The sequence below is a fragment of the Ranitomeya imitator genome, chromosome 3, assembly GCF_032444005.1.
Source record: "Ranitomeya imitator isolate aRanImi1 chromosome 3, aRanImi1.pri, whole genome shotgun sequence".
Lineage (NCBI taxonomy): Eukaryota > Metazoa > Chordata > Amphibia > Anura > Dendrobatidae > Ranitomeya > Ranitomeya imitator.
Window position 1 is genome coordinate 160950703 of NC_091284.1, and position 24194 is coordinate 160974896.

Sequence of the window (24194 nt, forward strand, 5' to 3'; positions counted from 1 at the left end):
GCACAAATTAAATAAAAAGTGTGGACAAACAAACAAGATAGCTGTGCAGAAAGGAAGGAACAAGAGGATTTGTGCTTTGAAAAAAGCAGTTGGTTTGCACAGCGGCGTACACACAGCAATGCAGCTATCAGGGAGCCTTCTAGGGCAGCCCAATGAGCTACAGCGCTGAGGAAAAAAAAAAATGTAGCTTCCACTATCCCTGCACACCGAAGGTGGTGTTGGGCTGTGGAAATCGCTACAGCACAAGCGGTTTGGTGGTTAATGGACCCTGCCTAACGCTATCCCTGCTTCTGACGAAGCGGCAGCAACCTCTCCCTAAGCTCAGATCAGCAGCAGTAACATGGCGGTCGGCGGGAACGCCCCTTTATAGCCCCTGTGACGCCGCGGACAGCAAGCCAATCACTGCAATGCCCTTCTCTAAGATGGTGGGGACCAGGACCTATGTCATCACGCTGCCCACACTCTGCGTTTACCTTCATTGGCTGAGAAATGGCGCTTTTCGCGTCATTGAAACGCGACTTTGGCGCGAAAGTCGCGTACCGCATGGCCGACCCTGCACAAGAGTCGGATCGGGTTTCATGAAACCCGACTTTGCCAAAAGTCGGCGACTTTTGAAAATGAACAACCCGTTTCGCTCAACCCTAGTCACCAGTACATTATGCTCAGTTCATTCTTCTGGAAACATGCACCAATAAATTAGGTGGGATTTCATCACTACAGACATGCCAAACACAAGGGTGCTAAATGTGGTTTAGGCACATTCGGGCTCAGAAGGGAGGGGGCATTTGGAATTAGGAGTGGAAAATTTGCTGAATTTCTTTTGGGGAACTAGGAGCCGTTTCAATTTTCCAGAGCCTCTATGCTACCAGTAATGTGGAAACAGGAACACATGGGAAGCCCCCTATATTTCCGTTAACAGAAGACGGACCAGAGTGGGTACTTGCTTTTTTGTGGATTGACTTGCAGCTTTATTGGGAACATTTTACATAACGTTTGGGATCACATTTATCTGGCGCTCTATGCTGACCACTTACTTTGTGGTTTCCATCTAGATCTCTGAGTGACGTGATTCAGATGATTCCCCCAATGTATCCATTCAACATAAAGAGGAAGCAGAGTTACTCTGGACTCCGTCTGACCTCTGTTTAGAAGTGTCCTTTTCTGAAGTGCACAAAACTGTGGCCAACAGCACTTTTATGGAATCCTAAAATGACCGACACTGCCAGATCACAGGTCCTATGGCATCCACAGTGCCTCCATCTGTCTCATTATAGGGAATCTTCTTCCGGGGGTTCTGTCTGAATCACGTATTTCAGAGATTTACATGGAAACTCTGGTGCAAGCGCTCAGCTCAGAGCACAGGATGAATGTGTGCCAAGCCTTATTGCGATCTTTGGGTGGCAGAATAAAAAACTAAACAGCATGTGAAGAATTTTTTTTTAATTTTTACACCTTTCTTCATGCTGTATAAGTGATCAGGTGACTTTATTCTTCAGGTCAGTGCGATTACAGCGATATTAGATTTATATCGGGTTTTTATGTTTGGCTGCTGTCACACACTATAAGATGCTTTTTATTGCAAAAACTTATTTTTGCATCACAATATTTAGACAGCTATCATTTTTCGATATTCCATCCAGCAGAGTCATGTGATAGCTTTTTTGCAGGAAGAGTTGTCATTTTTATTGGTACCATTTTCTGGTACATAATATTTTTTGATCTCTTTCTATTCTGATTTTTGCGAGACTAAATGAACAAAAAACAGCAATTCAGGGATTGCTTTTTGAGTTTCTTTTTTAATACTGTTCCATGTGTGGTAAAATTGGTAAGGCAGCTTTATTCTCTGGGTCAGTACGATTACAGTAATACCCAATTTCAATTTTTTTTTTTTTTTGTCGCTTTTACACAATAAAAACTATTTTATAGAAAAAAATAATTATTTTTGCATATCTTAATTCTGAGAGCTATAACTTTTTTATTTTTCTGCTGACGGAGCCGTACGGTGGCTTCTTTTTTACAGGACATGTGACATTTCCAGTGGTACTATTTTTCTTTATATTCAGCTTTTTGATTGCGTTTTATTGCATTTTTTGTTTGGTGGCATGATGATAAAGGATTGTTTTTTGCCTTGTTTTTTATTTTTTTTTATGGTGTTCACTGAAGGGGTTAACTAATGGGACAGTTTTATAGAGCGGATCGTTACAGATGGGGCGATACCAAATATGTGTACTTTTTTTGTTTATTTTTTTATTTACATAAATAAATGTTTTAATTTCTTTTTCTGGGGATTTTAGAAAAAATATTTTTACACTTTTTAATAATTTATTTTCACATTGTCCCAGGATGGGACATCAATGTGTTGCGACAGATCACTGATCTGATGCTCTGCAATGCATCTGCATTGCTGAGCATTGGAGCAGCGTCTGACAGGCAAGGAAGGAGGCTTCTCAGGTCCTGCTCTGAGCAGGCGCTCACCGGCCACCTACCCTGAAGGACCCCGGGTGCATCTTGCGGCTGGGGGTCTCCATGGAGACCATCAGGAAAATGTGATCGCATTACATTGTCCTGATGGAAGTGGGCAGGGAAACCATTCCCTGCATAATGCTCCTTGATGTCGCTGTCACTGCTGACAGCAGCATCAGAGGGATTAAATGCCCGCAGTTGGTACTAGCACCAATCGTGGGAGCTGCTGCTCGGTGTCAGCTTTCACATAGAGTGAGGCCTCGCAATCATGGCGCTATACATATACTGCTGTTTACAGGAACACATCTCCCACAGAGCAATATATGTATGGCGCATAACAGGAAGAGGTTGGTTGAAAACCAATTTATAAATAAATATTCTTTATTGCTTAGCATGCAAACTAATGATTTTTTCCTCCCAATTTTCTAGTTTCCAACCATTATTTCATCTTTTTCATATATTTTTTTCTACTGAATACACGCATGCTTTTTGACCTTAGAGATGCTTGCTATCAATCTTGGATTTTGATTGTTTTTATGTCATTCAGTATATATTTAAATTTATAAAAACAATTTTTCTGTTACCTTTAAAGGTGGAAAAGCAACTAATTGGGAAGGAGGAATACGTGTACCTGGACTTCTAAATTGGCCCGGTGTTATAAAACCTGAGACAGTTATTAATGAACCAACAAGTAACATGGACATATTCCCCACAATTGTAAAGCTCAGTGGTGCAGATGTTCCACAGGACAGGTAATTATTGCCAATAATGTAACATCTATAGATATTTCATTTAACCCCTTCATGACCCAGCCTATTTTGACCTTAATGACCTGGCCGTTTTTTGCAATTCTGACCAGTGTCCCTTTATGAGGTAATAACTCAGGAACGCTTCAACGGATCCTAGCGGTTCTGAGATTGTTTTTTCGTGACATATTGGGCTTCATGTTAGTGGTAAATTTAGGTCAATAAATTCTGCGTTTATTTGTGATAAAAACGGAAATTTGGCGAAAATTTTGAAAATTTCGCAATTTTCACATTTTGAATTTTTATTCTGTTAAACCAGAGAGTTATGTGACACAAAATAGTTAATAAATAACATTTCCCACATGTATACTTTACACCAGCACAATTTTGGAAACAACATTTTTTTTTGCTAGGAAGTTATAAGAGTTAAAATTTGACCAGCGATTTCTCATTTTTACAACGAAATTTACAAAACCATTTTTTTTAGGGACCACCTCACATTTGAAGTCAGTTTGAGGGGTCTATATGGATGAAAATACCCAAAAGTGACACCATTCTAAAAAATGCACCCCTCAAGGTGCTCAAAACCACATTCAAGAAGTTTTTTAACCCTTCAGGTGCTTCACAGCAGCAGAAGCAACATGGAAGGAAAAAATGAACATTTAACTTTTTAGTCACAAAAATTATCTTTTAGCAACATTTTTTTTATTTTCCCAATGGTACAAGGAGAAACTGAACCACGAAAGTTGTTGTCCAATTTGTCCTGAGTACGCTGATACCTCATATGTGGGGGTAAACCAATGTTTGGGCGCACGGCAGGGCTTGGAAGGGAAGGAGCGCCATTTGACTTTTTGAATGAAAAATTGGCTCCACTCTTTAGCGGACACCATGTCACGTTTGGAGAGCCCCCGTGTGCCTAAAAATTGGAGCTCCCCCACACGTGACCCCATTTTGGAAACTAGACGCCCCAAGGAACTTATCTAGATGCATAGTGAGAACTTTGAACCCCCGGGGGCTTCACAAATTGATCCGTAAAAATGAAAAAGTACTTTTTTTTCACAAAAAAATTCTTTTAGCCTCAATTTTTTTCATTTTCACATGGGCAACAGGATAAAATGGATCCTAAAATTTGTTGGGCAATTTCTCATGAGTACACCGATACCTCACATGTGGAGGTAAACCACTGTTTGGGCACATGGTAAGGTTCGGAAGGGAAGGAGCGCCATTTGACTCTTTGAATGAAAAATTATCTCCATCGTTAGCGGACACCATGTCGTGTTTGGAGAGCCCCCGTGTGCCTAAACATTGGAGCTCCCCCACAAATGACCCCATTTTGGAAACTAGACCCCCCAAGGAACTTATCTAGATGCATATTGAGCACTTTAAACCCTCAGGTGCTTCACAAATTGATCTGTAAAAATGAAAAAGTACTTTTTTTTTTCACAAAAAAATTCTTTTCACCTCAGTTTTTCATTTTCACATGGGCAATAGGATAAAATGAATCCTAAAATTTGTTGGGCAATTTCTCCCGAGTACGCCGATACCTCATATGTGGGGGTAAACCACTGTTTGGGCACACGGCAGGGCTCGGAAGGGAAGGCGCGCCATTTGACTTTTTGAATGGAAAATTAGCTCCAATTGTTAGCGGACACCATGTCGCGTTTAGAGAGCCCCTGTGTGCCTATGCATTGGAGCTCCCCCACAAGTGACCCCATTTTGGAAACTAGACCCCCCAAGGAACTTATCTAGATGCATATTGAGCACTTTAAACCCCCAGGTGCTTCACAGAAGTTTATAATGCAGAGCCATGAAAATAAAAAATAATTTTTCTTTCCTCAAAAATGATTTTTAGCCTGGAATTTCCTATTTTGCCAAGGGTAATAGGAGAAATTGGACCGCAAATGTTGTTGTCCAGTTTGTCCTGAGTACGCTGATACCCCATATGTGGGGGTAAACCACTGTTTGGGCGCACGGCAGGGCTCGGAAGGGAAGGCACGCCAATTGGCTTTTTAAATGGAAAATTAGCTCCAATCATTAGCGGACACCATGTCACGTTTGGAGAGCCCCTGTGTGCCTAAACATTGGAGATCCCCCACATATGACCCCATTTTGGAAACTAGACCCCCAAAGGAACTAATCTAGATGTGTGGTGAGGACTTTGAACTTCCAAGTGCTTCACAGAAGTTTATAACGCAGAGCCATGAAAATAAAATAAAAATTTTATTTTCTCTAAAATGATCTTTTAGCCTGCAATTTATTATTTTCCCAAGGGTAACAGGAGAAATTTGACCCCAAAAGTTGTTGTACAGTTTCTCCTGAGTACGCTGATACCCCATATGTGGGGGTAAACCACAGTTTGGGCACATGTCGGGGCTCGGAAGTCAAGTAGTGACATTTTGAAATGCAGACTTTGATGGAATGCTCTGCGGGCGTTACGTTGCGTTTGCAGAGCCCCTGATGTGGCTAAACAGTAGAAACCCCCCACAAGTGACCCCATTTTAGAAACTAGACCCCGAAAGGAACTTATCTAGATGTGAGGTGAGCACTTTGAACCCCCAAGTGCTTCACAGAAGTTTATAACACAGAGCAGTGAAAATAATAAATACGTTTTCTTTCCTCAAAAATAATTTTTTAGCCCAGAATTTTTTATTTTCCCAAGGGTTACAGGAGAAATTGGACCCCAAAAGTTGTTGTCCAGTTTCTCCTGAGTACGCTGATACCCCATATGTGGGGGTAAACCACTGTTTGGGCACACGTCGGGGCTCAGAAGGGAAGTAGTGACTTTTGAAATGCAGACTTTGATGGAATGGTCTGCGGGCGTCACGTTGCGTTTGCAGAGCCCCTGGTGTGCCTAAACAGTAGAAACCCCCCACAAGTGACCCCATTTTGGAAACTAGACCCCCCAAGGAACTTATCTAGATATGTGGTGAGCACTTTGAACCCCCAAGTGCTTCACAGACGTTTACAACGCAGAGCCGTGAAAATAAAAAATCATTTTTCTTTCCTCAAAAATGATGTTTTAGCAAGCAATTTTTTATTTTCTCAAGGGTAACAGGAGAAATTGGACCCCAGTAATTGTTGCCCAGTTTGTCCTGAGTACGCTGATACCCCATATGTGGGGGTAAACCACTGTTTGGGCACATGTCGGGGCTCGGAAGTCAAGTAGTGACGTTTTGAAATGCAGACTTTGATGGAATGGTCTGCGGGCGTCACGTTGCGTTTGCAGAGCCCCTGGTGTGCCTAAACAGTAGAAACCCCCCACAAGTGACCCCATTTTGGAAACTAGACCCCCCAAGGAACTTATCTAGATATGTGGTGAGCACTTTGAACCCCCAAGTGCTTCACAGACGTTTACAACGCAGAGCCGTGAAAATAAAAAATCATTTTACTTTCCTCAAAAATGATGTTTTAGCAAGCAATTTTTTATTTTCTCAAGGGTAACAGGAGAAATTGGACCCCAGTAATTGTTGCCCAGTTTGTCCTGAGTACACTGATACCCCATATGTGGGGGTAAACCACTGTTTGGGCACACGTCGGGGCTCGGAAGGGAAGGAGCACCATTTGACTTTTTGAATAAAAGATTGGCTGGAATCAATGGTGGCGCCATGTTGCGTTTGGAGACCCCCTGATGTGCCTAAACAGTGGAAACCCCTCAATTCTTACGCCAACACACCCCTAACCCTTATCCCAACTGTAGCCGTAACCCTAACCACAACCCTAACCGCAACACACCCCTAACCACAACCCTAACCCCAACACACCCCTAACCCTAACCACAACCCTAATTCCAACCCAACCCTAACCCTAAGGCTATGTACCCACGTTGCGGATTCGTGTGAGATTTTTCCGCACCATTTTTGAAAAATCCGCGGGTAAAAGGCACTGCGTTTTACCTGCGGATTTCACCTGCGGATTCCTATTGAGGAATAGGTGTAAAACGCTGCGGAATCCGCACAAAGAATTGACATGCTGCGGAAAATACAACGCAGCGTTTCCGTGCGGTATTTTCCGCACCATGGGCACAGCGGATTTGGTTTTCCATAGGTTTACATGGTACTGTAAACCTGATGGAACACTGCTGCGGATCCGCAGCGGCCAATCCGCTGCGGATCCGCAGCCAAATCCGCACCGTGTGCACATAGCCTAATTCTAAAGGTATGTGCACACGCTTTGGAAAACGCTGCGGATCCGCAGCAGTTTCCCATGAGTTTACATTTCAATGTAAACCTATGGGAAACAAAAATCGCTGTACACATGCTGCGGAAAAACTGCACGGAAACGCAGCGGTTTACATTCCGCAGCATGTCACTTCTTTCTGCGGATTCCACAGCGGTTTTACAACTGCTCCAATAGAAAATCGCAGTTGTAAAACCGCAGTGAAATGCGCAGAAAAACCGCGGTAAATCTGCCATAAATCCGCAGCGGTTTAGCACTGCGGATTTATCAAATCCGCTGCAGAAAAATCCGCAGAGGACCAGAATACGTGTGCACATACCGAAACCCTAACCCTAACCCTACCCCTAACCCTACCCCTACCCCTAACCCTACCCCTAACCCTACCCCTACCCTACCCCTAACCCTACCCCTAACCCTAACCCTAACCCTAACCCTACCCCTAACCCTACCCCTAACCCTAACCCTAGTTCTAACTCCAACCTTAGTGAAAAAAAAAAAAAAATCTTTATTTTATTATTGTCCCTATCTATGGGGGACAAATGGGGGGGGTCATTTACTGTTTTTTTATTTTGACCACTGTGATAGATTATATCACAGTGATCAAAATTCACATTGGAACGAATCTGCCGGCCGGCAGATTCGGCGGGCGCACTGCGCATGCGCCCGCCATTTTGGAACATGGCGGCGCTCGGGGAAGAAGACTGACGGACCCCGCCAGGATCGGTAAGTATAAGGGGGGGAGATCAGGGCACAGGGGGGGGAGATCAGGGCACGGGGGGGCGTCGGAGCACGGGGGGGGAGGGATCGGAGCATGGGGGAGAGTGATCGGTGTGCGGGCGGGTGGATCGGTGTGCAGGGGGGGGGGATCGGTGTGCAGGGGGGGTGGTTCGGAGCACGGGGGGGGATCGGAGTGCGGGGGGGTTTGATTGGAGCACGGGGGGGTGTGATTGGAGCACGGGGGAGCGGACAGGAGGACGGGGGAGCGGAGCACAGGACGGAGGGGAGCGGGCCACAGATCGGGGGGCTGGGGGGGCGATCGGAGGGGTGGGGTGGGGGCACATTAGTATTTCCAGCCATGGCCGATGATATTGCAGCATCGGCCATGGCTGGATTGTAATATTTCACCATTTTTTTAGGTGAAATATTACAAATCGCTCTGATTGGCAGTTTCACTTTCAACAGCCAATCAGAGCGATCGTAGCCACGAGGGGGTGAAGCCACCCCCCCTGGGCTAAACTACCACTCCCCCTGTCCCTGCAGATCGGGTGAAATGGGAGTTAACCCTTTCACCCGATCTGCAGGGACGCGATCTTTCTGTGACACAGCATATGCGTCACAGGTCGGATTGGCACCGACTTTCATGACGCATACGCTGTGTCACAGGTCGGGAAGGGGTTAATTTGAACTGCCCTACAATCTGACTATTGTGTTATAAGCCTGTTATGTTTACCTCTTATGATTTTTCTTTATTTTTCTTCATCAATGGTTTATCCATGTGGAATTTTGCAGCAGAAGCTAGATAGGTTTCTTTTATAATGAAATTTCAGGCATGTAAAAAGTTATTAATTTTAAGCGAATATTCTACTTACAATACACCATGAGAACAATAGGAGAATGAGGAGTAACAGCTGAATGTAGTGTAAGCAAGTATACGTTTTTTATAACCACATTAAAACAGAGGGTGTAAGATGGCCGGCAGACAAGTCCTTGAGGGGAGATATCTGTCACCGCGGCTATTAGCTGCAGTGATGTGAGCTCGGAAGTATGCTCCGGCACGTATAGTGCTGAGAGAATTGTTTGGGTCGTTCCAGGGCCGGGTCTTACGAGTGGTCATAAGAGATGGGTGGGAATGATCGCTCACATATCTCCTCCCCAGGGGTGTGGTTTGGCTAATAAAATGGAGGCCAATTGCCTCATTCAGTGTCTGTGGCTGGAGGTATGAAGACCTCTATTGTGTTTGCTGAAGACACTGACCTGTTCAGGCGGACCCACTGTACTATATCGACTGTTTATTTTTCTATTTGTTACTTTTTGCCTGAAAAGGCTGTTCATTTGTTTCTCCTAACCAGAGCAGTTTATGCCATTTGAATAAACTTGCTTGGACATTCCAGTCATACCGCTTCCTGTGCCTACCTCAACTGCAGCTGAGTGAGTACAGATCCCTTACAGGGTAAAGTGAAGAAATACCAAGACAAAAACAGATACAACCGGGTCACCCATCATAGATAAGAAAACAGTCAAACATCTGTGTGCTTAACAATAAAGCATAAGAAGTGCATATGTATCAGATGGTACACTGCGGTAAGATCAATCCCAAGACATAAAGAAGCATGTAAAAGGTGGTAACTAAATGACAATAACAAGTAACACCAATGGGCAGAGCTTATTAGAGGGAAGAGAGTGACCCTGAGCCGGATGGCAGGACCCCAACACGCGTTTAGCGTTCCCTTCATGCGGTTCCACATCCATCTTCTCCTGTGTACCAGAGGACACAATGTTCCCTTTTGCCCCTATGCATGGCCTTGGGATCCTGATGTTACAGGAATGTCTGCACTCTAGGAGGAAAAGACCCTATGGCAAACTGATCTTTCTAGGTCTTTAGAGAAAATGTGTGTTCACCAGCCGACGGCATGGCAGCAGAGAAAGAGAAGCTCAAGCTGTGGCATCCAATCTGGAATCATTGATTGAGCCAGGCTGGTAACACTAAGGTTAATGAAAACATTTTGGTTAGCTGCAGACACCAAGTGAGAGAGCTTAGATATTTAATGTATGGTAATATTTGTTTTGCAATCAATGTATAGATAGTATGCAGTTAGCTTTCTCAAGTGGTTGCTGCAGATATCTACAGGTTCATCATTTAATTCAGTCTATGTCAGGCGTGGGCAATTAATTTTCCCAAGGGGCCGCATGAGAAACTGGCACTGCTATGGAGGGCTGAACCAATTGGCTGAAATTAAAGGGGCGGTCCAAAACCAAAGATGAATTTCATATTAAATGTATATCTATTCAGTGTAATAATCTAATCTAGTTTTTGAATAAACTTCAATAAAAAATTCCCTAATGTACCCTTTACATTCTGACTTCTTTATTTTTTTAACGTCCCATGACATTTTGCTTGAGATTCACCAGTGCATGCTGGGATGCTCAAGAGGGCCATCACCAGGGGCAGAAACTGCAATCACTGCTGCAGCCTCTGCACCCTCTCTGAAATGAAGCACCATCAGTGATGTCTATTTTGGAGGCTGGGCTAGTCCTGCTCACCTGATAATTCATCGACTGTAAATTCTGATGCATACTCAGTATGAGCTTCCTGTGCTACGATCCTTTGAATGCACAGTGACAGTGCGCTCCATTGCTGGCTCTAAAGAGAAGTGATGACCCGGCAGGGACCAGTCCAGTCTCTGAAACAGAAGATGCTTTATTTCATGGTGGGGAAAGCAGCTGTGGCAGTGACCGCAGCCTCTGTCCACTAATGATGTCCCATGTGAGTACCCAAAAATGCCATTGGTAATTGGAAGTTAAAAAAAAAAAAGAGAGGGGAAAGGTAAATTATTTGTATCTGAAATATATTAGAAAAGTGATTAGATTGTTCCCCACCTCTGCTTCACATGCATAGATCCACATCACATATGGGGCAGGAGGTGACAGGCAGGGGCTGAGAAAACCTTACTGCAGTCTATGGAGTGGATGTGATAATCCACAGATCACAGGGGGAGCACTAAGGGGGACTTAACCCTTACCTCTCCTGCACAGGATATACAACAGTACAAGCTGGGAGAGAAGAGGGAGGTAAGGGTTAACATTCAGATACAAAGGTGAGGAGACTTCAGAGTATATGGTGCGGCAGAAGAGCAGTTTGGGGAGCACATAGAATATCCCCTCTGCAGGATGTATGTAGTGGAGGTGAGGGGGCACTTCACTGCTGGACCCTGTATTCAGTAGGATTACTCAGCCCCAGTGTTTTATTTTCTATCAGCTGCCAAGAAGATCCAGGAAGATACAGTGGCTACTAATAAGCTGCTCTACCTTTTTTATTATTATTATTATTATTATTTATCGTTATAGCTCCATTTATTCCATGGCGCTTTACATGTGAGGAGGGGTATACATAATAAAAACAAGTACAATAATCTTAAACAATACAAGTCATAACTCGTACAGGAGGAGAGAGGACCCTGCCTGCGAAGGCTCACAATCTACAAGAGATGGGTGAGAATGCAGTAGGCGAGGGTAGAGCTGGTCATGCAGCGGTTTGAATACCTGAACATAAACTGCAGTCACAACCAGGGGTGGATTAAGGGTAGCTAGGGCCCCAAGCTGTTCAGACTCTGTGGGCCCCCCAGTCATGTGATGGGGTCATGTGACGGGGTCATCATATACCTGAACCAGATTATTCCAGAAAAATAGTTGCTGAGTGAAACTCCACTTCTCACCTATCGCACATTAACAGTTCCCATCACCAGATCACAAATATAATCGGCAGCTTTTGTTTTGGCCAAAAGATTTTTCAAGCCGCCACCATAACACGGTAGACACTTTTAGATGGGCCCTATTCTATTGTAACCTATTAAATATTTGTTAAAATATGCAATACAATTTAGGTATATTTTTATTTATTTTTCAATTTTTAAAATGACCAATAATATCACATACAAGGAACAAATACAACACCATGACCAAACCACATATTACCACCAGTGACCGAATAATATCACCTACAAAGAACAAGTACCACCGCACCATGACCAGGCCACATATTACCACCACAAAGTGACCAAATAGTACATACAAGGAACAAATACCACACCATGTCCAGACCACATATTACCACCACATAATGACCTAATACTGCAATACTGATCAGTAATTAAAAAAACACAATACTATCACCATAAGTGCCATTATATACAGGAGATCTGTACTTAGTATGCAGTGTCTGTGTAGAGGTTATACAGTGATCACTGGTGACATTATACTCAGGAGCTCTGTATATAGTATACAGTGTATAGTGTCAGTGTATTGGTAACACACTAACTCACCAGTGACGTCTCTAGGTGAAGTCCTTCATCTTTCATCCAGCACAGACCGCCATCACTTCTTCCAGCCAGAGCTCATCTCTGCAGGAAATAACACAGTTATCCCGAGCTCTGCTTGCAGAACACATTACTTAATTTTTCTTAACTTCTACATTACACCACATGAAGAAATAGAGGCAACATAGTGTCACTCTACACAGAAACAGTCCTGCCCCCTCATTTGAAACAGTATACTCAAAAAATAAAATAAATACATCACTGCAGTAATAATATCCCTAAATTAGTTCCTATGGTAATAATATTCCCCATCCTGGCCCCTGTGTGTCTCATTTCTGGCTTCAGCTATATGATCTCCCATCCTGTCCTCATGAGTATCCAGATTTGGCTTTCAGTACCATCTTTATGCTGATGACACACAACTATATACGTCATCCCCTGACCTTACCCCCGCTGTACTACAGAACGCCACTGACTGTCTGTCCGCAGTCTCCAATATCATGTCCGCTCTCTATCTGAAACTCAACCTCTCCAAAACTGAACTTCTTCTGCTCCCACCATCTACTAACCTCCCTAAATCTGACATTTCCCTCTCCGTGGGTGGCACCATAATAACACCCCGGCAGCAGGCGCGCTGTCTGGGTGTTATGTTTGACTCCAATCTCTCCTTCACCTCCCATATACAATCTCTTGCCCGCTCGTGCCGCTTACACCTAAAGAACATCTCTAGAATCCGCCCTTTTCTCACCATGGAGACAGCTAAAACCCTCACTGTCGCCCTGATCCACTCCCGCCTGGACTACTGTAACGCTCTATTAATTGGCCTCCCCCTCACTCGACTTTCCCCTCTCCAGTCCATCCTTAATGCAGCAGCCAGGGTCGTCCATCTGGCTAATCGTTACTCGGACGCGTCCGCTCTTCGCCAGTCGTTACACTGGCTACCCATTCATTACAGGATACAATTCAAAGTACTTGTCCTCACCCACAAATCTCTCCACAGTGCGGCACCCCCTTACATCTCCTCCCTCATTTCTGTCTGTCAGCCTAACAGACCACTGCGCTCTGCAAATGACTTTCGATTAACCTCTGCACTAATCCGTACCTCCCACTCCCGACTCCAAGACTTCTCTCGTGCTGCGCCAATCCTCTGGAATGCTCTACCCCAAGATATTAGGACCATCCATAATTTGCATAGTTTTAGGCGCTCGCTCAAAACACATTTGTTCAGAGCGGCCTATCACGTTCACTAATCAAAGTCATTTTATGTTTGTGTGTGTGTAGCCCATTCACTATCCCCATCTATTCCCCAACCCCTGAAGATGGCTGGACCATGATTGTAAATACATCATTGTAAATACACACCTGTACTTTGCATCTCCCCCACCTCATTGTAGATTGTAAGCTCTCACGAGCAGGGTCGTCTTATTTTACTTTAATTATTGTATTGTTAACGTTGTTACTTATGACTTTTGTGTTTACATAGTAACATAGTAACATAGTTAGTAAGGCCGAAAAAAGACATTTGTCCATCCAGTTCAGCCTATATTCCATCATAATAAATCCCCAGATCTACGTCCTTCTACAGAACCTAATTGTATGATACAATATTGTTCTGCTCCAGGAAGACATCCAGGCCTCTCTTGAACCCCTCGACTGAGTTCGCCATCACCACCTCCTCAGGCAAGCAATTCCAGATTCTCACTGCCCTAACAGTAAAGAATCCTCTTCTATGCTGGTGGAAAAACCTTCTCTCCTCCAGACGCAAAGAATGCCCCCTTGTGCCCGTCACCTTCCTTGGTATAAACAGATCCTCAGCGAGATATTTGTATTGTCCCCTTATATACTTATACATGGTTATTAGATCGCCCCTCAGTCGTCTTTTTTCTAGACTAAATAATCCTAATTTCGCTAATCTATCTGGGTATTGTAGTTCTCCCATCCCCTTTATTAATTTTGTTGCCCTCCTTTGTACTCTCTCTAGTTCCATTATATCCTTCCTGAGCACCGGTGCCCAAAACTGGACACAGTACTCCATGTGCGGTCTAACTAGGGATTTGTACAGAGGCAGTATAATGCTCTCATCATGTGTATCCAGACCTCTTTTAATGCACCCCATGATCCTGTTTGCCTTGGCAGCTGCTGCCTGGCACTGGCTGCTCCAGGTAAGTTTATCATTAACTAGGATCCCCAAGTCCTTCTCCCTGTCAGATTTACCCAGTGGTTTCCCATCCAGTGTGTAATGGTGACATTGATTCCTTCTTCCCATGTGTATAACCTTACATTTATCATTGTTAAACCTCATCTGCCACCTTTCAGCCCAAGTTTCCAACTTATCCAGATCCATCTGTAGCAGAATACTATCTTCTCTTGTATTAACTGCTTTACATAGTTTTGTATCATCTGCAAATATCAATATTTTACTGTGTAAACCTTCTACCAGATCATTAATGAATATGTTGAAGAGAACAGGTCCCAATACTGACCCCTGCGGTACCCCACTGGTCACAGCGACCCAGTTAGAGACTATACCATTTATAACCACCCTCTGCTTTCTATCACTAAGCCAGTTACTAACCCATTTACACACAATTTCCCCCAGACCAAGCATTCTCATTTTGTGTACCAACCTCTTGTGCGGCACGGTATCAAACGCTTTGGAAAAATCGAGATATACCACGTCCAACGACTCACCGTGGTCCAGCCTATAGCTTACCTCTTCATAAAAACTGATTAGATTGGTTTGACAGGAGCGATTTCTCATAAACCCATGCTGATATGGAGTTAAACAGTTATTCTCATTGAGATAATCCAGAATAACATCCCTCAGAAACCCTTCAAATATTTTACCAACAATAGAGGTTAGACTTACTGGCCTATAATTTCCAGGTTCACTTTTAGAGCCCTTTTTGAATATTGGCACCACATTTGCTATGCGCCAATCCTGCGGAACAGACCCTGTCGCTATAGAGTCCCTAAAAATAAGAAATAATGGTTTATCTATTACATTACTTAGTTCTCTTAGTACTCGTGGGTGTATGTCATCCGGACCCGGAGATTTATCTATTTTAATCTTATTTAGCCGGTTTCGCACCTCTTCTTGGGTTAGATTGGTGACCCTTAATATAGGGTTTTCATTGTTTCTTGGGATTTCACCTAGCATTTCATTTTCCACCGTGAATACCGTGGAGAAGAAGGTGTTTAATATGTTAGCTTTTTCCTCGTCATCTACAACCATTCTTTCCTCACTATTTTTTAAGGGGCCTACATTTTCAGTTTTTATTCTTTTACTATTGATATAGTTGAAGAACAGTTTGGGATTAGTTTTACTCTCCTTAGCAATGTGCTTCTCTGTTTCCTTTTTGGCAGCTTTAATTAGTTTTTTTAGATAAAGTATTTTTCTCCCTATAGTTTTTTAGAGCTTCAATGGTGCCATCCTGCTTTAGTAGTGCAAATGCTTTCTTTTTACTGTTAATTGCCTGTCTTACTTCTTTGTTTAGCCACATTGGGTTTTTCCTATTTCTAGTCCTTTTATTCCCACAAGGTATAAACCGCTTACACTGCCTATTTAGGATGTTCTTAAACATTTCCCATTTATTATCTGTATTCTTATTTCTGAGGATATTGTCCCAGTCTACCAGATTAAGGGCATCTCTAAGCTGGTCAAACTTTGCCTTCCTAAAGTTCAGTGTTTTTGTGACTCCCTGACAAGTCCCCCTAGTGAAAGACAGGTGAAACTGTACAATATTGCGGTCGCTATTTCCTAGATGCCCGACCACCTGCAGATTTGTTATTCTGTCAGGTCTATTAGATAGTATTAGGTCTAAAAGTGCTGCTCCTCTGGTTGGATTCTGCACCAATTGTGAAAGATAATTTTTCTTGGTTATTAGCAGAAACCTGTTGCCTTTATGGGTTTCACAGGTTTCTGTTTCCCAGTTAATATCCGGGTAGTTAAAGTCCCCCATAACCAGGACCTCATTATGGGTTGCAGCTTCATCTATCTGCTTTAGAAGTAGACTTTCCATGGTTTCTGTTATATTTGGGGGTTTGTAACAGACCCCAATGAGAATTTTGTTACCATTTTTCCCTCCATGAATTTCGACCCATATGGACTCGACATCCTCATTTCCTTCGCTAATATCCTCCCTTAAAGTGGACTTTAGACAAGACTTTACATAGAGACAAACCCCTCCTCCTCTCCGATTTTTACGATCCTTTCTAAACAGACTGTAACCCTGTAAGTTAACTGCCCAGTCATAGCTTTCATTTAACCATGTCTCGGTTATTCCCACTATGTCAAAGTTACCTGTAGATATTTCTGCTTCTAGTTCTTCCATCTTGTTTGTCAGGCTTCTGGCGTTTGCGAGCATGCAGTTTAGAGGATTTTGTTTTGTTCCAATCTCCTCGCTGTGGATTGTTTTAGAAATGTTCTTACCTCCCTTCTGAGTATGTTTTCCTGGATCTTCTTTGTTCAAGTCTAATGTTTTTCTTCCCGTCCCCTCTTCTTCTAGTTTAACGCCCTCCTGATGAGTGTAGCGAGTCTTCTGGCGAATGTGTGTTTCCCAGGTTTGTTGAGGTGTAGTCCGTCTCTGGCGAGGAGTCCATCGTACAAGTAATTCACACCGTGGTCCAGGAATCCGAATCCTTGTTGTCTGCACCATCGTCTTAGCCAGTTGTTTGCATCAAGGATCCTGTTCCATCTCCTGGTGCCATGCCCGTCTACTGGAAGGATAGAAGAAAAAACTACCTGTGCATCCAGTTCCTTTACTTTCTTCCCCAACTCTTCAAAGTCTTTGCAGATTGTCGGTAGGTCCTTCCTTGCCGTGTCATTGGTGCCAACATGTATCAGAAGAAATGGGTGGACGTCCTTGGAGTTGAAGAGCTTTGGTATCCTATCGGTCACATCCTTGATCATCGCACCTGGAAGGCAGCATACTTCTCTTGCAGTTATGTCCGGTCTGCAGATGGCTGCTTCTGTGCCTCTCAGTAGTGAGTCTCCCACCACCACCACTCTTCGTTGCTTCTTGGCTGTACTTTTTGCTGTCACTTGTTGCTGTGTGCCCTTTTCTTTTTTGCTTGCTGGTATTGTTTCATCCTTAGGTGTGCCATCTTCATCCTCTACAAAGATTTGATATCGGTTCTTCAGTTGTGTGGTTGGTGATTTCTCCATGTTTGAAACTGTTAAACTGTAAAGCGCTGCGGAATATGTTGGTGCTATATAAATAAAGATTATTATTATTATCATTATGCCCCATATGATCTCCCCATCCTGCCCCATCTGTCTCCATCGTATCCATCCTGCCCCATGATCCAATCCTGGCCCATGCTTCTGCACAATCTGTTTTCAATCCTGCCCCCAGTGTCTCCAACCCTGCCCCGTATCTCCATTCTGCCCCCTATATCTCCAGCATTCTGCCCCATGTCTCCAGCATTTCTGCCCCCAGTGTCTCCAGCATTTCTGCCCCAGTGTCTTCAGCATTTCTGCCCCCAGTGTCTCCAGCATTTCTGCCCAAAGTGTCTCCAGCATTTCTGCCCCACGAGTGTCCAGCATTTCTGTCCCCAGAGTGTCCAGCATATCTGCCCCCAGTGTGTCCAGCATTCTGCCCCCAGTGTGTCCAGCATTCAGCCCCTAGTGTGTCCAGCATTCTGCCCCCAGTGTGTCCAGCATTCTGCCCCAGTGTGTCCAGCATTCTGCCCCCAGTGTGTCCAGCATTCAGCCCCCAGTGTCTCCAGCATTTCTGCCCCAGTGTCTCCAGCATTTCTGCCCCCAGTGTCTCCAGCATTTCTGCCCATAGTGTCTCAAGCATTTCTGCCCCTCGAGTGTCCAGCATTTCTGTCCCCAGAGTGTCCAGCATTTCTGCCCCCAGTGTGTCCAGCATTCAGCCCCCAGTTTGTCCAGCATTCTGCCCCCAGTGTGTCCAGCATTCAGCACCCAGTGTGTCCAGCATTCAGCCCCAATGTGTCCAGCATTCTGCCCCCAGTGTGTCCAGCATATCTGCCCCATCTGTGTCCAGCATCTCTGCCCCATCTGTGTCCAGCATCTCTGCCCCATCTGTGTCCAGCATCTCTGCCCTCATCCGTGTCCAGCATCTCTGCCCTCATCGGTGTCCAGCAGCTCTGCCCCATCTGTGTCCTGAATCTCTGCCCCATCTGTGTGTCCAGCATCTCTGCCCCATCTGTGTCCACATCTCTGCCCCAGTGTGTCCAGCATTCTGCCCCCAGTGTGTCAAGCATTCTGCCCCCAGTGTTTCCAGCATTCAACCCCCAGTTTGTCCAGCATTCAGCCCCCAGTGTGTCCAGCATTCATCCCCCAGTGTGTTCAGCATTGTGCCCACAGTGTGTCTAGCATTCTACCCCCAGTGTGTCCAGCATTCTGCCCCATCTGTGTCCAGCATCTCTGCCCTCATCTTTGTCCACCATCTCTGTCCCCATCTGTGTCCAGCATCTCTGCCCTCATCTGTGTCCAGCATCTTTGCCCTCATCTGTTTCCAGCATCTCTGCCCTCATCTGTGTCCAGCATTTCGGCCCACAGTGTGTCCATAATCTCTGTCCCCATCTGTGTCCAGCATCTCTGCCCTCATCTGTGTCCAGCATCTCTGTACCCAGTGTCTCCAGCATCTCTGTCCCATCTGTGTCCAGCATCTCTGCCCTCATCAGTGTTCAGCATCTCTGCTCCATTTGTGTCCAGCATCTCTGCCCTCAGCTTTATCCAGCATCTCTGTCCCCATCTGTGGCCAGCTTCTCTGCCCTCATCTGTGTCCAGCATCTCCACCCTCATCTGTTTCCAGCATCTCTGCCCTCATCTGTGTCCAGCATTTCAGCCCACGGTGTGTCCATAATCTCTGTCCCCATCTGTGTCTAGCATCTCTGCCCTCATCTGTGTCCAGCATCTCTGTACCCAGTGTTTCCAGCATCTCTGCCCCATCTGTGTCCAGCATATCTGCCCTCATCTGTGTCCAGCATCTTTGCCTTCATCTGTGTTCAGCATCTCTGCCCCATTTGTGTCCAGCATCTCTGCCACATCTGTGTCCAGCATCTTTGCCCTCATCTGTGTCCAGCATCTCTGCCCCATCTGTGTCCAACATCTCTGCCCCATCTGTATCCGACATCTCTGCTCCCATCTGTGTCCAGCATCTCTGCCCTCATCTGTGTCCAGCATCTCTGCCCCGTCTTTGTCCAGCATCTCTGCCCCATCTGTGTCCAGCATCTCTGCCCCATCTGTGTCCAGCATCTCTGCCCTCATCTGTGTCCAACATGTCTGCCCTCATCTGTGTCCAGCATGTCTGCCCTCATCTGTGTCAAGCATCTCTGCCCCATCTGTATCCAGCATCTCTGCCCTGATCTGTGTCCAGCATCTCTGCCCTCATTTGTGTCCAGCATCTCTGCCCTCATCTGTCTCCAGTATCTCTTCCCCATCTGTGTCCAGCATCTCTGCCCCATCTGTGTCCAGCATCTCTGCCCTCATCTGTGTCCAGCATCTTTGCCCTCATTTGAGTCCAGCATCTCTGCCCTCATCTGTGTCCAGCATTTCTGCCCCATCTTTGTCCAGCATCTCTGCCCCATCTGTGTCCAGCATCTCTGCCCCATCTTTGTCAAGCATCTCTACCCTCATCCGTGTCCAGCATCTCTGCCCTCACCTGTGTCCAGCATCTTTGCCCCATCTGTGTCCTGAATCTCTGCCCCATCTGTGTGTCCAGCATCTCTGCCCTCATCCGTGTCCAGCATCTCTGCCCTCATCTGTGTCCAGCATGTATGCCCTCATCTGTGTCCAGCATGTCTGCCCTCATCTGTGTCCAGCATCTCTGCCCCCATCTGTGTCCAGCATCTCTGTCCCCAGTGTCTCCAACATTCTGCCCTGGGCTCTCAATTAAAAAAAAAGTTATTTTTGCTCCTGCGGCGAAGCTCCCTCCACGCAGCTGAAGCGCGCACTCGCCAGCGACTGACAATCACGTCAGACGCCGGCGACGTGCGTGCTGCGGCTGACATCAGCTGCCAGCCTCTGATTGGCTGGTGGCTGTTAACTATTGACGTACGGACACGGGCCCGCACATCAATAGCGTTAAACTGCAGCAGCGCCAGTAGGGGCCTGGTGAGCAGGTGAGATGGGACCCGATGCGGGCCCTCTCTGCCCACCGTGCCCCATATGCCAGTCAGGGCAATAATGCCCTGATAGCGGACCGGGTCAATCTCATTGGTAATCCAGGGCCCCCCCACATCACTGGACCTTGGGCTACTGCCCCGATTGAACTCATTATAATCCACCACTGGTCACAACTTTCATTCCACAGTGTGAAAGGAGGCAACACAGGTGCTGTGACCTACTCAGCACAGCAGACACATGATGCTGCTTCCCAGGTGGTATCTGGGCTCCTCTTAGAAGATACTTGCCCATTATCTGCAGCAGATGGGTGTTGTAGTCCTGCTTCCCTCCTCCTGTCTTGACCGCTCTGCCTCCTGCACAGGTTTCAGCAGCTCTAGTCTGCAAGCCTGGAACTGAGCAGCCCTGCACACACCAATGAGAAGACGGGGCGGGGCTACAGTTGCAGGGGGCCAGATGTGGCCCACGGGCCGCAGTTTGCCCAGGCATTGTCTATGTGCTAGATTTGGACATTTATATCATTGCCCCAACTGCTAAAAAAAATATAAAAAAAATAATTAGCATAAACTTTTGGACCTATTCACATCACTAAAACGTATGCAAACTAGCTCTCCTACAGAGATCAACCCAACCAAAGAGACTCCTCTCTGGTTTGTGTGATTTGTTTCAGAAGTCCTTAAATGATCAGACATTGACATTAGAGCGTAAATTGTAATAGGTGGCACCAGAAAGAGGGTTTTCTCTTCTGAAAGAGAGCTGTTCTACATATAAAAAAAAAAACATTTTAACATTTATAATAATTAACCTTACATTATTTAGTGTTTTTTGATCCATTTATTATTTCCTTGATCTATATAGACTCATTCATGTAGAATATCAAGTAATGAAAGCAGTATACTATATAATTGTTTTTGTATTAAAAAAAAACAACCTCAAGTAAATTGAAAGCCATATATTAAGTCAGCCTGGCAAGAAAAATTAAGATCTTTGCAGTGATAAGAAACGCTGGAAGGTGATTTATTTTGTCTGTTGTTCCTTATAAAGATTATTCTATTAAGGATCTAATTAAAATCTGTATAATTATATTGTACACTACAGAAATTTTAATATGAATGTAGGCACTTTAAAGTGCAGCGCTATACAACAGTGATGCAGCTTGTCTGACATTTTATCACTTAGGATCTGTACAAATGCATTTTCAGAAAACATTGCTCGATAGCACTATATTTTCAGACGTGAAGCTTCATTTAAATGGCAGAACATTTGCAACAAAAGGTATAAATCAATTACTTATTTAAAAGTTGTTTAAGTGTAAGAGCAACTTTTGTAACTTTCCAATCTATGTCTTCCTCTCAGCCAAGTGGTAAAAGAAAGCCAAGCACTTTAAAACCTGACCTGCTTTACCCTCCCAATTTAAAGTTAAGTTAATTTGTATTTGAATTAGTTCATCAAAGTGCATTAGAGCATTTTCTTAGCATTCTAAATGTTAAGTTGCTATCAACAGCGGGGTCACTTTTAATTTTGTGCAGGAGGCTTGGAGCACCATCTGACAGACAGTTACTTCTGCCCAAGTGCAATGAAGAGGCACTCCAAAGTTTATGATTTATTGAATGCTTTTAAGAAAGGCGATGCAAAGTAACAGTACTGTGCACATTATTCAGAATATTTTCTTAAAGAAATGCTGCTGGAAACTTGCAGCCAAATTTAAAGGCAAATATTTTCTTTTTATAGATGTTATTTTTAAACACTTAATGATCAAAGCAATTTGGATTCTTTACCACTGCATTTTTTTACTATTAAATTTTATGCTGTATGCTATGTGTGTATTTCATAATACTGTATTTAATACTATTATTGTGATAGCACATACACTATATAAAGAATAGTATTGGGTAAACATATCTTATCTGACTGACTGATTCTTATCTGGGAGTCTCTTTTCTTTTCGAGTCTACAAAGGATAGTCCATAAAAACTTTGTTGGATACATTTAGTGTGGAGACCTGGACCGACTTTGCATGAGTTCCATAACTCAACACTAGGGTTGAGCGAAACGGTTCGGCAATTTTCAAAAGTCGTGGGATCGGGTCGGCGGTCGGCGATCTTTACTCCAAAGTCGGGTTTCGTTTATATATATATATATCACAGAAACACACACATATATATATATATATTTACTTCAGCGCGATAATTTTGAAAAGCCGGTACTTCAATTGCCGGCCTTTCATTTCTCCTGCCTAAACCTGACATGATATGAGACATGGTTTACATACAGTAAACCATGTCATATCCCCCTTTTTTGCTTATTACACACTACTAATGTTAGTATTGTGTATGTGCAAAATTTCGGCGCTCTAGCTATTAAATTAAAGGGTTAAATGTTGGAAAAAATTGGCGTGGGCTCCCGCGCAATTTTCTCCACCAGAGTGGTAAAGCCAGTGACTGAGGGCAGATATTAATAGCCTGGCGAGGGTCCACGGCTTTTGGCCCCCTCCTGGCTAAAAACATCTGCCCCCAGCCACCCCAGAAAAGGCACATCTGTAAGATGCGCCTATTCCGGCACTTGGCCACTCTCTTCCCACTCCCGTGTAGCAGTGGGATATGGGGTAATGAAGGGTTAATGTCACCTTGCTATTGTAAGGTGACATTAAGCCAGATTAATGATGGAGAGGCTTCAATTCTGACACCTATCAATTATTAATCCAATTGTATGAAAGGGTTAAAAAAACAAACACACATTATTAAAAAGTATTTTAATGAAATAAACACACAGGTTGTTGTAATATTTTATTGTACTCTCAATCCACCTGAAGACCCTCGCTCTGTAACAAAGGAAAAATAAAAAAACAACAATATACATACCTTCCGATGATCTGTCACGTCCCACGATGTAAATCCATCTGAAGGGGTTGAAATATTTTACAGGCAGGAGCTCTGCTATAATGCAGCTGTGCTCCTGCCTGTAAAACCCCGGGGAATGAAGGTAATGTAGGTCAATGACCTATAGTTAGCCTTCAGTCCCGGTGATGCGCCCTCTGCTGGATGTCCTCAAATGACCTCGAGCGTGGGAACTTTTCTGGAAAGCTCCCAGGCTCGAGTTCTGGGGTGGCTGGGGGCAGATGTTCTTAGCCAGGGGGGGAGACAATAACCATGGACCCTCTCCAGGCTATTAATATCTGCCCTCAGTCACTGGCTTTACTACTCTGGCGGAGAAAATTGCGCGGGAGCCCACGCCAACTTTTTCCACCATTTAACCCTTTAATTTAATAGCTAGAGCGCCGAAATTTTGCACATACACACTACTAAGATTAGTAGTGTGTAATATGCAAAAAAAACGGGGGATATGAAATGGTTTACTGTATGTAAACCATGTCTCATATCATGTCGGGTTTAGGCAGGAGAAATGAAAAGCCGGCAATTGAATTACCGACTTTTCTGCTATATCGCGCTGCAGTAAATATAAAAAAAAAAAATTCCCATTGACTTTGCATTGGGTTTCATGTTTTGGCCGATCCCCGACCCCGACTTTTCAATAAGATCGGCCGATTTCACTCGACCCGACTTTTGAGAAAGTCGGGTTTCGTGAAACCCGACTCGACCTGAAAAAATGAAAAGTCGCTCAACCCTACTCAACAGAATTGAACAATTTTTGGAAGAGTTAAAAGGAAGATCATGAACCACG

At 44.4% G+C, this 24194-nt stretch overlaps 1 protein-coding gene across 3 annotated transcripts in view; it reads left to right on the top strand.

Moving 5' to 3' along the window:
- STS (steroid sulfatase) overlaps positions 1-24194 on the top strand; it is a 514463-nt gene that overhangs the window by 288069 nt on the left and 202200 nt on the right. For all 3 annotated transcript variants that reach the window (XM_069761574.1, XM_069761575.1, XM_069761576.1), the window contains one exon: positions 3056-3215. In XM_069761574.1, the coding sequence (XP_069617675.1) occupies positions 3056-3215 (160 nt within the window). The remainder of the gene's footprint in view (positions 1-3055; positions 3216-24194) is intronic.